At 33.5% G+C, this 16,542-nt stretch overlaps 1 protein-coding gene and 1 non-coding gene across 2 annotated transcripts in view; one reads left to right on the top strand and one right to left on the bottom strand.

Annotated features, from left to right (window-relative positions):
• Positions 1–1,578: 1,578 nt before the first annotated feature.
• LOC140758022 (lachesin) overlaps positions 1,579–16,542 on the top strand; it is a 61,415-nt gene continuing 46,451 nt past the window's right edge. The window contains exon 1 of the mRNA XM_073093968.1: positions 1,579–1,800. Within this exon, the coding sequence (XP_072950069.1) occupies positions 1,722–1,800 (79 nt within the window). The 5' untranslated portion in view covers positions 1,579–1,721. The remainder of the gene's footprint in view (positions 1,801–16,542) is intronic.
• TRNAQ-UUG (transfer RNA glutamine (anticodon UUG)) lies at positions 4,181–4,252 on the bottom strand. The gene has a single exon. It is a non-coding gene; the product is annotated as a tRNA-Gln (tRNA).

Below are 16,542 nucleotides of genomic sequence, written 5' to 3'. Positions count from 1 at the left end.
CTCCCTATCGGTGGAATTTTGGTAAAAAACTTGCTGAATACTTCAATGTTTCCTATATTACGTAAATAATATTAATGTAGGTACATACAAAATATTTTTTTTATTTAATTTAAATTTATGTCAGTCCTATTATATTTTCATAATTTATTATGATTTATATACTCATCAAACAGAACTTCAGCTTTGTATTTTAACTCGTACATTCGCGGTATAAAGGAAATACTCCTCTGAAAACTAACTGGACATGAAGTGAGCGCAGTCGACCGATACATCCTCAACTCTGGAACACGGCAGCTGCCAAGCGCACTCTTCAAACAACAATCGTGACCGCTCTACAAACTAACGGTCAAATTATAAACTACGTACTGTACCACCTATTGATATAATTGTTATAACTTACTGAATACTTCCATTTTTCCTATATTGCTTAAATCATTTTATTGAAAACACCAAAAAAGTTACATATATTATTACTTTATTTATGTCAGTCCTATTATATTTTCATAATTTATATACCTATCAAACAGAACATCACCTTTGTATTATACTCGTAACTCGTACATTCGCGGTATAAAGGAAATACTCTTCTGAAAACTAACTGGACATGGCAGGTATATGAAATCAACAAAGCAAAGCGAGCGCAGTCGACCGATTCATCCTCAACTCTGGAACACCGCAGCTGCCAAGCGCACTCTTCAAACAACAATCGTGAGCGCTCTACCAAGTAACATCCAAATTGTAAACTACGTAATGTACTTCCTGTCGGTAGAATTTGGGTAGCATACTTGCTGAATAATTTCATTTTTCCTATATTGCTTAAATAATTTTAATGTACATACAAAATATATATTTTTTTATTTAAATTAAATTTATGCCAGTCCTATTATATCTTTATAATATATCATGACTTATGCATCAAACAGAACATCACTTTTGTATTATAACTCGTACGTTCGCGGTATAAAGGAAATACACTTCTGAAAACTAACTGGACATGGCAGGTACATAAAATCATCAAAGCAAAGCGAGCGCAGTCGACCGATACATCCTCAACTCTGGAACACGGCAGCTGCCAAGCGCACTCTTCAAACAACAATCGTGACCGCTCTACAAACTAACGTTCAAATTATAAACTACGTATTGTACTACCTAATGGTATAATTTGGTAACAAACTTGTTTGATACTTCAAATTTGCGTAAATTGTTATATTACGAGCATATTTATTGTAAATATGAAATAAATTATGATGTTACTTTATCTATGTCCGTTAAGTATAGCTTAGCCAAATTTATGTTTATAAAAGCACATTACATTATTGTTCGAACAACTATCAATCTGTGGTATATAAATACCATGTATATTACAATATAGACGACATTTAATTAAAGTCCTTATGCAGTCAATAATTTTGAATTACTTCTACAATCAAAGACCTGATTGTAAACTTTGTAATTAGAAGTACCAAGTTATATTTAAATCTATGAAAGGAAACGAGCGCATGTGCACCCTCGGCAAAATTGGCGAACGTAAAGTCCGTGTAGCTTCGAACGTCGAGCTTTAGTCACGCCACAGGATCGTAGAGGGCAACACGTAGCGCTGCTACGGTGCTACGCGCTACGAACTTCGGCCGCTACGATAACGCACCGTTACACTATGATATTTATATAGTTATAAACAGTGAATATTTACACCGGTGGGGTGCAATGTGAATTATTGAATAATGTTGTTGGGAAAACTTTTGTTCTATATACACTTTGGACTTGTCTTCCACGTTGTAATTTGTTTTAAGGACACTGTTGGTGAGTACAATTACTATTACTTCATTAGGAAATTGTTTTTAGAATCGAGAAAAGCAATGCTTTGTTAAAAATACATATCAGTATTAAATAATAAAATTTGTGTTGGTGTTTACGTCATCAATTGTGACTTAACTTTAACAATAAAATATGAATGCATCTATCTTACAATTTACAACATAATATTAAACCAGGAAAATATTAATGATACTCTAAGCATATTAAAAAAATCTGGCATCCGTATTTTATAAAAGAAATGTAAATCTACTTCCGGTGGAAAACTTTTATGAAATCTTGACTACAAAGCAAATTCTTCTATTAAATCCGTAATTGACTCACATTTATTAAAACAAATGTAAGCATAAAAACTCTTGTAAAACGGTAGTAACGTTTACGGCTCCACTTGGGCGTTTTTGTTATGATAAAGTGCCCTGTAGGGAAAAGAGGAAAGAAGTTTTAGTTTTGTGATACTCGAAAGTATTATTCCGGTAACCTAAAATCTTAATACGGGTTCATAAGTAATGTAAACACGTTATATAAGTCTATTCTCTGTAAATATATCAAGATGACACACTGTGTGAATAAATTCATCCGAAATTAATTTAAAAAGTATGATTTTATTTCACTGTACAATTTTAATGAAAAATTACCTTATAAAATTAATTAATCTGATGACCTTAAATAAAATCACTATAACAAAATTACAGTAGCAATAGATAAGTTAACATAACTACCATAACTTTACTTATTAAAACTGTGTTAACTTCATTACGATATTAGGTTGACCGTTTTACTTAACAATACATATTATATTATTGTATTTAAAAACAAGAATAAATTAAATTGATTTCGTACCATTCAAAGCTAAAAATTTTTAATACCGAATAGGCGGTACCTTTGTCCAAACTGTCTATTGTGGAAAAGTATTGTGTATTTTTCCTTTTTCAAACCTAAGCAAAAACTAACATGTAATACTACAAAAAGATTTTTAAAATTAGAAACGCTTTGTGATGTATGAGACCATTGTTTCTATCTTTTATATATTTTTGTTTGTATTTGTTTTCGTATTTTTAGAATACAACTAGTGTCGGAACGCTTCGAAACATTTCTCATAAGGTCAAACGTATACCAATGCAGTAGGTAATTATGAAAAAATTATATTCATATTATGATGTTTTTTATAATAAATACTTGTAATAATGTACATATTCTCGTCTTTCCATTTTACTTGAAAGCCATTATAATCAGTTAGCTTTCTTAATACAATGTTGGTGAATTAAAATATATTCGTAATCAATACAAAATGAATAATAAGTGTAATTACCATACATTTATATATATATATATATATATATATATATATATATATTTCTTATGTGCGTGTGTATGTCACTGAACTCCTCCTAAACGACTGGACTGATTTTGATGAAATTTGTTGTGTGTGTTGAAGGGGACCTGAGAATGGTTTACATTTACAATTTAGTCTGTGGGAAAAGGTTCTTATATATAAAATTCTCGTGCCACAATGTTAGTTACTGTACTCTTCCGAAACGGCCTTACCGATTTTCAGCAAATTTTATATGTATATCCAGTAGGTTTGAGAATCGGCTACTATTTATTTTTCATACCCCTAAGTGATAAGGGTTGTTCACCCTTAACATATTATTATTTATATGGGAACACAACGTTTGCCGGGTCAGCTAGTATTCATATAATAACGTTGTTCAAAAAATAATTTATACCAATATTCAATTTACATTTATACTAACAAGTAGGTACATAATTTAACCTTCTTAAAGTAAATCTGCATATCATTTACAATTTTAGCTTTTATATTTTCATGTAATGTCACCATTTTGTAACATATTCACAATATAATTAAAACAAATACAATATACATGTTACTATTGTAATGGATCTTTATTACATAAAAGGAAATTATTTATATGTCATGTCAATATGTAATATTAGATTACATGTCATTTTTGTTACAGTAAATCAATAAATAAATTAACCATTTATTGTAAAATTTAATGTTACAATAAGATAATTAAATGTAGTTATGTTAATATGAAAAACAATTGACTATAATTTATATGTTTTGACATTGTTAGTTAATTTGATGCAATATATTGTAAGTGTGTAATAATAATTGATTGAAATTGATTTCATAAATGTTAAAATAAACATATATTTTAAATATTTTTTATTTAATTTATTGTTAGATTTACAGTAAATATTTATGATCAGTTTGTTTTTTTTTTAAGACTTTTGTTTAAAATAGGTTTTGTATATCAAGATAAAAAGATGGGATAATACTGGACAATTACAATTAAAATGCAAAACAAAAAAAAACATAAAATGAAACACTCTATACAGTTCAAGGTTCCACCGAGATTCGAACTCAGATCGCTGGATTCAAAGTCCAGAGTGCTCACCATTACACCATAGAACCGACGAAGATACGTTCGAAATTTCTGTTCATAACCTGCTCGTAAATATATCAGTTGAGTTTGCTGAACCGATTCACATTTTTTTTTCATTTATGTATACAAAATGTGTTTTATACATGATTCTAGTTGTTATTATATACTTTACTTGTTATTACTGTTATTGTCAATAAACCAAAAGTGAGCTCTAATGTCATCGCCGGAAGAGTTACACTGCCCGCCAAGCTATTCATATGTAAGTTTCCGAGGAAATTATGAAAACTATCAAACATGTAGATTTCACCAAGGTGTTACTATGAAAAGAGAGAAAGAACGTTAATTCAGAATCCAAATTGAAATATCTGGTTTGACAAACTGAAATTCATACCAGTATTAATAAATAAATAAATAACTTATTGAACCTATAACAAAATAGAAGAAAGGCAGAGCTATTTCCAAATTTTGACTTTTTAAAACTTATTCTTATCCTAAATTCTAATTTATACATCAAGTTCCAGAGAGATTTAATCTTGGACTTACAGTGTAACTATCGGTGACTTATTGACCAAAGCCTTAGTTGAAAAAAACATAAAATCAATTTTATATACCTAAATATTTTTGCATACAGGACTGTAACATAATTATATCACTTTATTTAATGAAAAACTAGTTACCTATTTAAATTATTCTATAAAGTATTGATATCAATGCACACTGCCCTATACAGGGTTGATTGTTAGCAAATATATTTAGGTAGCACTTTGAAGTGTGTTATCTACACACGTTGACAAATATACGTATCAATCGATGTTTATTTTGTACAAAGAGACCGCGTATAATTATTCTTAATTGTTGTTTGATCTCGTAAATCAATAGGCACGCAATTCGAGCCCGAAAAGAAAAATATACGATATATTTTTAATGTAAATATACTAACGATTGAATCGACCAGTTCCTGGAGCTGATAATTAACTGTTTACAAACTTTTCAGCCGTGTAATTACATTGCCTATATATAGGAAATTACGAACTCGCCCTTTTTAAGGTTCCGTACTTAATGGGTAAAAACGGAGCCCTATTACTAAGCCTCCGCTCTCTGCCCGTCTGTCACAGGGTTTTAACTCTTGAACCATAATAGATAGACACTTGAAATTTTACAGAGTAGGTATCTATAACGGCAGACGCCATAAAAGCAAATACTAAAAATTAGAAAGCTGGAAAATAAATGGGGATCGCCTTATAAGAAACCGCTATTTTTGTAGCATTTTTCGCTTTATCTATTGAACCGTAATACGTAGACAGTCTGCTATGATTAATAAATACTGAAAATAAATTTAAAGTTTAGTGGTACGGAACCAGTGTTTGAGTTCGACTCACAATTAAACAATTATTTATTTTTCGACGTTGATAACAAATTGTAGTCCACGTGATGGTAATCAAAACTGTCTCCCAAGCCGCAACCTTATTTTGATTTTTCTATATTTACGAGTAGATCTACATTCGATTCACCGTTATCATGTCGACAGGTATTGTTATCATAATTTTGAACTGTCTCATTTTTAAACATTATAGAATAAATATTTATTAATATGGATTGATTAGGCAGTGACCGCCTAGTGGTTAAGAAACTCGGCCTCTCGGAGTCCGAGGTTCAAATCCCAAGCATACACCTCTGACTTTACAAAATCATGTGCGTATTAGAAATTAATTATCACTTGCTTTAACGGCGAAGAAGAACATCGTGAGGATACCTAAGAGATTTATATTAAAAAAAGGCCTCAAAGGTATGTAAAGTCTACCAATACGCACTTGGTTAGCGTGGTGGACTATGGCGTAATCTTTTTCATTCAGAGACAAGACCTGCGCCCAGCAGTCTGACAGTAATGGGTTGATGACAATGACGATATTAATATTGTAATCGTTGATATCACCGTGCGATGGAAATATGTTGATGACAGTTAATATACATATTTTTATCATATACGTCTTATAGACACTCACGACGATACGTGTCGGACAAACTTAATGTGAACGGGCCTTAACTACAAGTTCTCCTATCCCGACGCCTTCAATTAGCAGTTTATAGACGAATGTAATTGTTTTGACGTCTAATATCAATTATATTAGACCAGAATACGAAGTTGGAAATGGAACTGTTCTCGAGTATTCCCTTAACACTGTCACGTGACTTTAATGAAACACTGCAGGCTAATTTGTCCTATTTCCAATTAGCTTGACCCAGTGCGCTTTGAAAACTTCTCGGAACGTAAGAAAGCCAAAACTTTAACTAAGTTAACTACAATGAACTCGAGTTTTTGTATGGGATTTAACCTTATTTTAAATAGACTCGTTGCTGAGAAAGGTGAAAGTTTTTTTTTGATTTAATGAACTATTGCCATCGTTAATATTACTAGAAAATTAATTGTCGTTAAAAAATAAAATTGATCAATTAAGTGTCAGGTTAATTATTAACTTATTTGTGAATAATATAGTTAGAAAAACTAAAAATCATCCTGACGGTCCTAATGAGGAAAATGGGATACAAATATTTAAATTATGTATTGTCATCCGTTCTTGATACTTGTTCACAATTTTGAACTATTTGACCGTTCAAAGTGGGTAAAAATCGAGTTCAAAGATTCCGTTACATACATATATACAAGTCAAGCTAATAAAAGGGTGGCAAAAGAGAGTTTCTTAGAATAGTGAAGTGTTGTTATACACATATTGCCGTATCAATAAATACACCAAAATTTCGAATTTCCAAAAATTTTGTATTAAACTTCATTAAATAAATGTATATTTATACAAGACCCGACAGTCAGCGAAAGGTAAAACTGTCGGGCTGACCTAATGTAAACTGGCCACAAGTCGCGTAACCCCGTACGGTGTCAGCGTAAACTTTTAAACACGATTTTCAAACTTGCGGTCCATCCAAACATCCAACAAACAGCCCAACTCCATCTTTGATGAACATCTAAAATAGCCGCAGATATTTTTATTTTTCCTCTTTTTGAACACAGCTTTAACAAAAATAATAGCAGGAAACTCTTTTTATGTAATGTTTGAAGATGTAAGATATTAAAAGAATTGCTGATATTCTATCTTCCCGTGCCCTAGAAGCGGTAAATGTTTGCTACGAATTGTCACCGGATAAACCAAAATATACTGTGGAAGAACCTCTCTAACTCATTGTTAACTTCTGAGGATCGTCTATTAATAAACGATATGTCTAATTTTTGTTGCGTAAGTTAGAACGCTTTGTATACGAATACATACATACATAGCCTGCTCGAAACCAATCACAGAAAGTTCTACAATCTGAAATATCCGAAATTTAAAGGCTTATTCATTGAAATGTAAACCGACTAGGAACTTTGCAGTGCAACTGTTGACGAACAACTGGCGAAACTGGGCCCGCCACATCGACATTGTTGAAGCGGAAATCAAACTAAGATTTAGACTAGAGGAGAACTTCGTTTTATATACGTGAAATATATGTATCAACTACCTATGCTAGGAAAAGCTGACGACGTTTTATTTGTTTACGTCTAAGGCTATAAAACAAAGAATACACCTGATTGTATCACGTTCTCTTTCACTCCCGTATTTTGAACTCGGAATTATTAACTAAATTCGGAATAAGGATTTTACGTCGGTACGTCGATTAGGTTCTTCTAACTTTGCAGATATTTATTGTTACTCAATCTTAACCAAATCAATTAATTTTTAATAATAATAATAATAAACGTTTATTGCCATAATAACACAGTTACAGAAAGAATAAATGTACATTTTACAGTAATATTAATATGACAAAAGGAATTCGGCTCAGCATTGCTGTCTCAGAATCAGGGATTCGAGTAGCGCTGTTTTTCAGCCGCTCCTATAATCCCTGTGGTGTTAGGTGGGATAAGAAGATAGTCAGCCGTCAGTGGGGCATCTCCTGGGTTTTAAAATCCAAGCGTGTATGTGTGTGTGTGTGTGTGTGTGTGTGTGTGTGTGTGTGAGTGTGTATGTACGTATTTGGAGGTTAAATAATGTGTTTAATTAGCATTAAAGAACTTTTTTATTGGTAGATATTGCATGCAGGCAGGTTTCAAATTTTCACCAGCAAGTTGTCTTTTTAACAAAGCAGATTTATATTTGTGTTTAAAGCATTCCGTTCTCATAGTGAAGTTTTTGATAACATTATCTCGTCAACTAATAAGCCTAAATACTTAATTTGTGATGCTCTTTCTAGTTTTGGGGAAAACGCCACAAAAGTTGTTGTTACTGCAGGTAAGGAACAAAACATTTCAGCATACTTTTCTCTCGTTTGTTATCCAGTTACCTTTTTTTGCAAAACTATTGACGACTTTTAATTTTATTTATAAAAAAATATGATTAAAGTCGATTTCCGACCACTGTCAAAACAAAAGGAACTAAAATTCTAAGCACTTTTAACAATCATCTACTACAGTAGGTATAACCGTATTATGTTATTTTCCGTTAAACTAAAAAACATTGCACACAAGTGTGGTATAAAAGCTATCAGCTAATTGAATGAAGCTTTGTAATCCCACTCAAAGCGTCACACGTCAATTCTATTAACGCTGCGAAAGTTTTTACAAACTACGCCGCGAAACTTTGTCAGCGATACGGAACTAGTTGCAGTTCTAGCTACGGGATTGAATTTTATTTACACAACAATAAATAAGCATTAATATATTATGTAATTGGAAATAAACGAGGCGGAAGTCCTTTTCATTTTTATTAGATATTATATAAAATATTTGGTAAAAAAAATGATTAAAAGGTTCTAGTTTTTGAGGTACTAGACACTTTTGAGATTTGACTTTCGATTTTGACTGACATGAAATATTGTCTTCTCTTAATTTTCATAATTAAAAGATCCGATGCTCGGCATATGTTCCCCTAACTGGGGATACGTTTATAGTTTAATTCATTGATTTATTTTAATGTCGATTTGTGGCCAATCCGTAAACCGGGAGTTTTGAATCCCCTCAACAAAAGGCATCCGCTAATTGAATGAAGCTTTGTAATCCCATTCAAAGCGTCACACGTCAATTCTATTAACGCTGCGAAAGTTTTTACAAACTGCGCCGCGAAACTTTGTCAGCGATACGGAACTGTTGCTAGTTACAGTTCTAGCTACGGGATTGAATTTTGTTTAACCAACAACAAATGAGCCATAATATAATTTTATTGTCAGTGAAAGTGGCGGAAAATCGTTAGGTAAATGAAATAAAAAAATTAAAACTTACTATTGTTTTTAAGGTGGAAAATTTAGATACAACTGATTTATTGGAACCTACTATGATTCCTGTTTTATAACAGTGTGAAGTGTCATCGTATACTATTTCGAACGGAAAACAGAAGAGCTAGGGATAGTTAAGCTTGTGTAGCCGATTTTATACAGCATTTTAATTATATTTGGGATGGTCAGCGAGGATAACAGTGATTAGTTAGAATGAAGTGGACAGCATGTTAACACTTTTGAAGGTAGAATCCTCTGAGGGTTTACTCCGGCGGCACCATCGCCGCCATTTCTGATTCATAATAGCAGTGTTAAACGCTGTTGTGTTCTGGTTTGAAGGGTGTGGTAAGGGAAATATACTTTTCCAAGGCGTTCCAGCTTAGTCCTCAGGTAGGAATATTTAATCCTATCTGGGGTTGATTACAGATGTCCATGGGCGGCAGTAGCCACTTATCATCCAGCGCCATATCGCCATCAGGTGAACTGCGTGCTCGTCTGCTACTCCTATATTATAAAAAAAAAACTCCAATTAAATTAAATACAATTGATGGGTATTTCAATCCGTAACTCTGGAAACGCGGAACTTAAGTCATTGGCTTACTTTTATACGGATTAGTGGCCAATCCGTAAACCGAAAGTTTAGAAACCCCTAACAAAAGCCATCCGCTAATTGAATGAAGCTTTGTAATCCCACTCAAAGCGTCACATGTCGATTCTGTTAATGCTGTGAAAATTACAAAATAGACTAACTTTAGCGATACCAAAATTGATGCAAGTTAGAAAGCAAACAGATTTTATATTGGACAAATAATGTAAAAGATACTTAAGTATAAATTAACGACTTAGTCCTTAAGCTGTGATAGCTCAGTTTTATCAGTTTTGCTTCATATGTCGGAAATCTCGGAAGTTCGAATCCTAGGCACTAGTATCTGATTGATTATTAGAAAACTTTTTGGTACTAAAAAGCAAATTATTTCACTCTCAATAACACTTTGGTTATCAAACTTACAATTAACCATTAGACAATAATTAAAGATGACCAACGTACCTTTGGAATATTTTTGTATGCAAATATAATGAAAAAACTAACATAAAAAAATCTGGAATTAATTACAATTGTTCAACTGTATACTACATACAATAGTCCCAGTTGATTATCGTAACACGAAAGCCGGATCCAAGCCGGCTTAGTACCGTCAAGTGAGGCTAGATCACTTAAACTGACCGCTTAGTGGTTATACAAGTCGTATAGCTAATTATTTATTATTGCAGTGAGAATTATTTTTGTGTTCTCTTTAAACAGAAACTAACGTAATGATCTTTTGGGCAATAAATGTATCAGTTACAGTTAAGGTCTGCCTAATGTTCTAAACGCTGTACACTTTTTTTTTCACGAACCATCGAAGGTACCCGATGCCGTAGGAGCCACACAGGGTTATGTGGGACTCTTACCGCACTTAAACCCCCCCGGTGACCGTCCTCGGCGCTGCGTAGAGGACTCCGGGATCTCCAAAGGAACACAACTGGAGTCCTCTTAGTGCGTTACCCCGTCGTGCTCCGTCCGCCGCACCGTCTGGTGCGTACGACGGTATGCGACCACACATACCGCCGTCCTTCCCGGGGTCGCTTACCGGGCGGTTCGAGCTCCCACTCTTGCCGCCCACAACCCCAGAAGCCCCCTTTTAGACGTCTCTTACGATAGGCAGGGTATACCGTAGCCCTATTCCTATTCTTGTCCCGCAACTACAGGGATAAAACGCTGTATAAAAGGGATACGCAATAAAGGGATACAAAAGCTGTATAAAGGGGAACGCAGGGATAAAACCTACACACTACGCTATACTCGTACACGCTAAATAATATCCACTTGTGACCATTTAAAGTAGTTCACAAATTCGTTTATAAAATAAAATCTTGAAGGGCTCATACAAGTGATAATTATTTATGTTACATAGTTAATTATTCTCATAATTTTAAATGTCTGTAACATTTACCTATACTTTAAAATAACAGCGATATTACAATAAGCACGTAACAGTCCAGTACCCCTCCCAGGAGTTTTTACGTTTTTACGTTATGGGCCAATACGATTTCCTAGTTCTGACACAATCCGCTAGGGGCGCTGATTGGAATTTGTATGGGCAAATACGTAAACAAATACCAAAACAGTCATATTTGTCGAAACGTAAAATCTCCTGGTAAGGGTACAGGTGAATTTTATTTTAATCGAGTAAATTGAATCTAAGCTAGATCGGTATCAAGCGAGACTACTACTTACTTACACTAATTATTAGCTTATTCATAAATTAACGTCTTGCCATGTATCGTGTATTATTGCACAAGTGTCTATGACAACTCATTGGGTTATGCTGATTGTTAAGAGCTTATAAATGGTGGAAAAAAATAATTGTCTTAACGTTTATTTTAAAATAACGTCATAACGTAATATTTTATTGGAATAAATGAAATTAATTCTTGAAACTTGGTATCAATGTTTATAAAATTAGAATTAATAACAAATTACTGTTTAATAACAGTAGTGCGCTATTGTAACAGTAAGCGGGTAACAGTCCCGGTGTAGCACGAAGTCTAAGCCGGCTTAGCGGCGTCAAGTGAAGCCGGCTCACTTATACTGACTGTTTAGAGTTTATACATGACACACTGAGTTAATTAATCAGTCTTACTAATAATATTTGTCATTAGATCGTAGCGAAAATGTTTGCGACACTTTTCCTAAACCACATTTGTAATAATATTTATTACATTTATTGTAATATTATACAAATGTTACAAATGCAAGACACAATCCCTATTTTTTAGCGTTTGTGTAGCGAAATTTAATTAATAAGTATCATTTGCAATATTGGTATTTTTGGAAGCACACAATTCTAAAATATTATATATTCCAGGAATTATTAGACATGACTAAATTGTAATATAACAAAATTATTCCATAATAGAAACATAATGATAATTAAATTAATTACTAAACTGATAACCACTGAAAATAATGCAACTATTCGTTATACTCGTAGCACAAGAATTTATGTCATCTTATTGGGTTATATAGATTGTTAAGAGCTTATAAATAGCGCAAACATATAATTGTCCTAACATCGTATAATATTTTATATGAATAAATCCAATTTCTTCATGAATTAAACTTGGTACAAGTATCAATGTTTTTAAAATTAAAATTAATAACAAATTACTGTTTAATAACAGTAGTGCGCTACTGTAACGGTAAGCGGGTAACAGTCCCGGTGTAGCACGAAGCCTAAGCCGGCTTAGCGGCGTCAAGTGAAGCCGGCTCACTTATACTGACTGTTTAGAGCTTATACATGACACACAGAGTTAATTAATCAGTCTTACTAATAATATTTGTAGTAATATTTGTCATTAGAGCGTAGCGAAAATGTTTGCGACACTTTTCCTAAACCACAATTGTAATAATATTTATTACATTTATTGTAAAATTATGCAAATATTACAAATGCAGTACACAGTGGTGTAATAATAAATAAATCATAGATTAGTAAAGATTACTCACTCCTAATAAGAAAATGTAACCAGTTTTGACAATTGAAATTGTCACTGTCATCTATTTTCGTATTTGAAAAATATTAAAAAAATGTAGTTTTTTTAATATTTTTTATCATTTACGAATGAAACGATATTTCTCCGCACTTTTTCTTCGATTTAGTGCTTTTGCACCACTTAACTGTGTATGTCTGCATTTCCGCGTAAATTACACCATGATAGCCATTAACAGAACTGTCAACCGTTTAAGCCATTTAATGGCTCCCTTCAATTACAAGGCGATGAGATATCTATACTTATCTATGAAATAAATAATAATTTTACTTCATTTACAATATTTCGTTAGCGCTTGTCAAATTAAACGCGTACCAACAGGGGAGCTTAGTAAATAACAATCATTTGAAATATTGTTATTTTTGTAAGCACAGAATTCAAAATATCAATAAAATAAATTAAATACACACTTACTTATGTTTACTAATATTAGAATCGTTTTGATAACATAAATAACCTATCCAATCACTGCAGTGCTATCAATAAATTAAATCACAAGCAATAATAGCTTTTACAAAATACAGCTAACAAATTAACGTTTAAATGCATGACGTCAAAAACTTACATTTTAAACACAGGAACATTTATTTTGTTCCCGAACTGGCAATAAAACTAACAATAGACATTTAATACCCGGTCCCGAGACAAATATATATTGCTCCGTTAGGGATTCGAGACCTCAATTCGCGTCGAAAGTAACGCCATCGGGCATGTCTTTTTAGGGTTCCGTACTGAAAAGGTAAAAACGGAAGCCTATTACTAAGCCTCCGGTTTTTGTCTGTCTGTCACAGGACTCTATGTTTACTAATGACACATAGGTATAATGTAACAGACAAACACTTTAAATATTTACAGACTTTGCGTGCTGAGGTCGCTATAACAACAAATTCTAATAATAAAATAAAATTAAGTTAAAAATACAGGGAGATCCCCATACAAGAAACAAATATTATTTAGGTATTTATCTATTGAACTGTAATAGATATATAGGTATTAAATTTTCACAACGTACTTCTGTAGCTGCTATGAGAACAAATACTAAAAAATACTATAATCATAATTGTGACATGTGGTTATACTGAACGCATCGTAAACAAGTTCGGTACGCACTTGGCCAATTATTTCAAAAAGGAAGCGCACACAGATAGCACAGGTCTTGGGGCTTATACAGCTTATCTCTTTCAACCAGATTCCCGTGGGAAGCATTAAGAGAATAACTAAAGGAAGCGGAATACCCGTTCCACAAAAAGCTAGTCGGAGTTCTTCCACACGACTAATTAGCACTCGTTAGTTGCATCAACAAGCCAGTGTACACGCTTTACAAGCTGCAGTGTATTTTTCAAAAGCGAAAAAGTAACCCTTCAGCAACTAACCCCTAATGAGTTACATTACATAGAAAATACTTTTCCTCGTCCTGAAAGGAAAAATAGCGAAATCTACTCACATTTATTCATTCATTCACATGAATGTGCTTCACAAATTATGAATGCTTTGTGAAGGATTATTAATATGTTTTCCTGACTTTACTACCCCACGTCAATATTTACCAAATAATGCAGTATACGGCCAAACTACCTACGAGTATGAAATAAAAGCCGTTTCCTTCTCCGTGGAAGTAAACCACAGCTTTTCGTTTGAGTGTTCCAATTCTGACATAAGCTTCATTGATACGAGTATATCTCAATTGACCTATAATTTTTCCTCCAGCCTATTTCACATATGTTTTATATTCTTCATTTTAAGATCTATAGTTGACAGTGATGTAGTAAAATGTATACTTGCTTACCTATTAATTATTCAAAAACATTTAGAGATTGCTTGGAGTTTATTTGGAATATTAGACATTATTTTAAAAATTAATTATTACTTGCAGCAATGGTGAAAGAAAAGATTTAAAGTCAACTTGTACGTGTGAAAGAAGTTTTCAAAGGTGCGTGAAGTTTAGCTTTCTCACTGAAAGGAGACCCGTGCCCACCAGTGGGATAGTAATGGTTTCACAGATTGGATAGTATATTTGGTTATGGTTGGTCGGTTGGGGAGGTAATGTGCTTAACCATTTATATTTTTATAAAATCATATTGAAACCTGGACTTTCCATCTAGGTAAAATTCTCTAAAGGTAGTTAAATACTTCCGTACCCATTTTTACACGTTAGCCAAGGTAACAAAAAAGAATAAATCAGACTTTTGCTGTCCGGCCGCTCGCCAAAGTCTGTCGATTCGAGTTAGTTCGAAGCTGAACGGACTCCGCTGTCATACTACGAACTGACGTTCGGTACGTGACTCAATTCCCCTTTGTTTGAATAGATTCCGGATTTTAAGTCTGTAGAAACCAAGATTTTTTCGTATTCGTGTAGGAAGGTAGAACGATAGGACGTGTATGGTTCGCGGAAGGTACCACTGCCACCAAGCAGCTCCTATTAAGCACTGAAAAGTGTGATCACAAGAATACCACTGTACAAGCCGGACTTACTAACATAATATGAGGTGATCACTAACCAGCTCAGTCAACAGGACTGTAAAGTATCTGTAATAACATCTTAGTCCTCATGGATAGCGGCGCATCTGTGGCAGACCTCAAGTAGGAATATCTAATCCTATCTTGGGTTGATTACAGATGTCCATTAACGGCAGTAGCCACTTTACCTTAGGAGGCTGCTACTCCTATATTATAAAAAAAATCTTCAGGTAAAACCTGTTCTAGATGAAGTTATTTACAAATATAGATTGTGCGGTAATGAAGCTTACCGTCAGTGCTCGTTTGCTAATTCAATGTTATAAAAATCAAAGTATAAGTCTTGAACAACGAACAATTTAAACGAAAGGAGAACTTACTACTTTAGCACAGAAAACGATCTTATAAAATTTTATATCGATTATGACCGGATCTGTCTGATAATTGGCAATAACTGGTCGACGAGAGGCCCTTCCGATCACGTCCGCAAACTTCCGACCAGCCATTAAATTAAGAACAACCCAACTTCATTTATCTCGGCTTGTTACTTCTACGGGCGATAAGGTTTGGAAACACGGCTGGAAACTTCTCAAAACTTACAAACAACTTCGGCGCAAAGTTGTCGAATCACGCCGATCGTTCACAAATTTGTTAGGTACTAATAAGATATTTTAAAATAGCCTTTACGTCTCTTATCTCCGCAAGTTACTTTAGAGGATAACTTTGTTAGGCCGCGATACGCTCATCATCATCATCATCATCAACCCATTACTGTCCCACTGCTGGGCACGGGTCTCCTCTCAGAATGAGAAGGATTAGGCCATAGTCCACCGCGCTGGCCAAGTGCGTATTGGTAGACTTCACATACCCTTAAGATTTTTTTTTTTTTTTTATAAATCTCTTAGGTATGCAGGTTTCCTCACGATGTTTTCCTTCACCGTTTAAGCAAGTGATAATTAATTTCTAATACGCACATTAATTTGAAAATCAGAGGTGCGTGCCCTGGGTT

This window comes from Epargyreus clarus, unplaced genomic scaffold (assembly GCF_041222505.1).
Source record: "Epargyreus clarus isolate Ecla_fem2 unplaced genomic scaffold, WU_Ecla_fem_2.2 ptg000005l, whole genome shotgun sequence".
In the NCBI taxonomy this organism is placed as follows: domain Eukaryota; kingdom Metazoa; phylum Arthropoda; class Insecta; order Lepidoptera; family Hesperiidae; genus Epargyreus; species Epargyreus clarus.
This window is presented reverse-complemented; position numbering and strand designations above follow the sequence as displayed.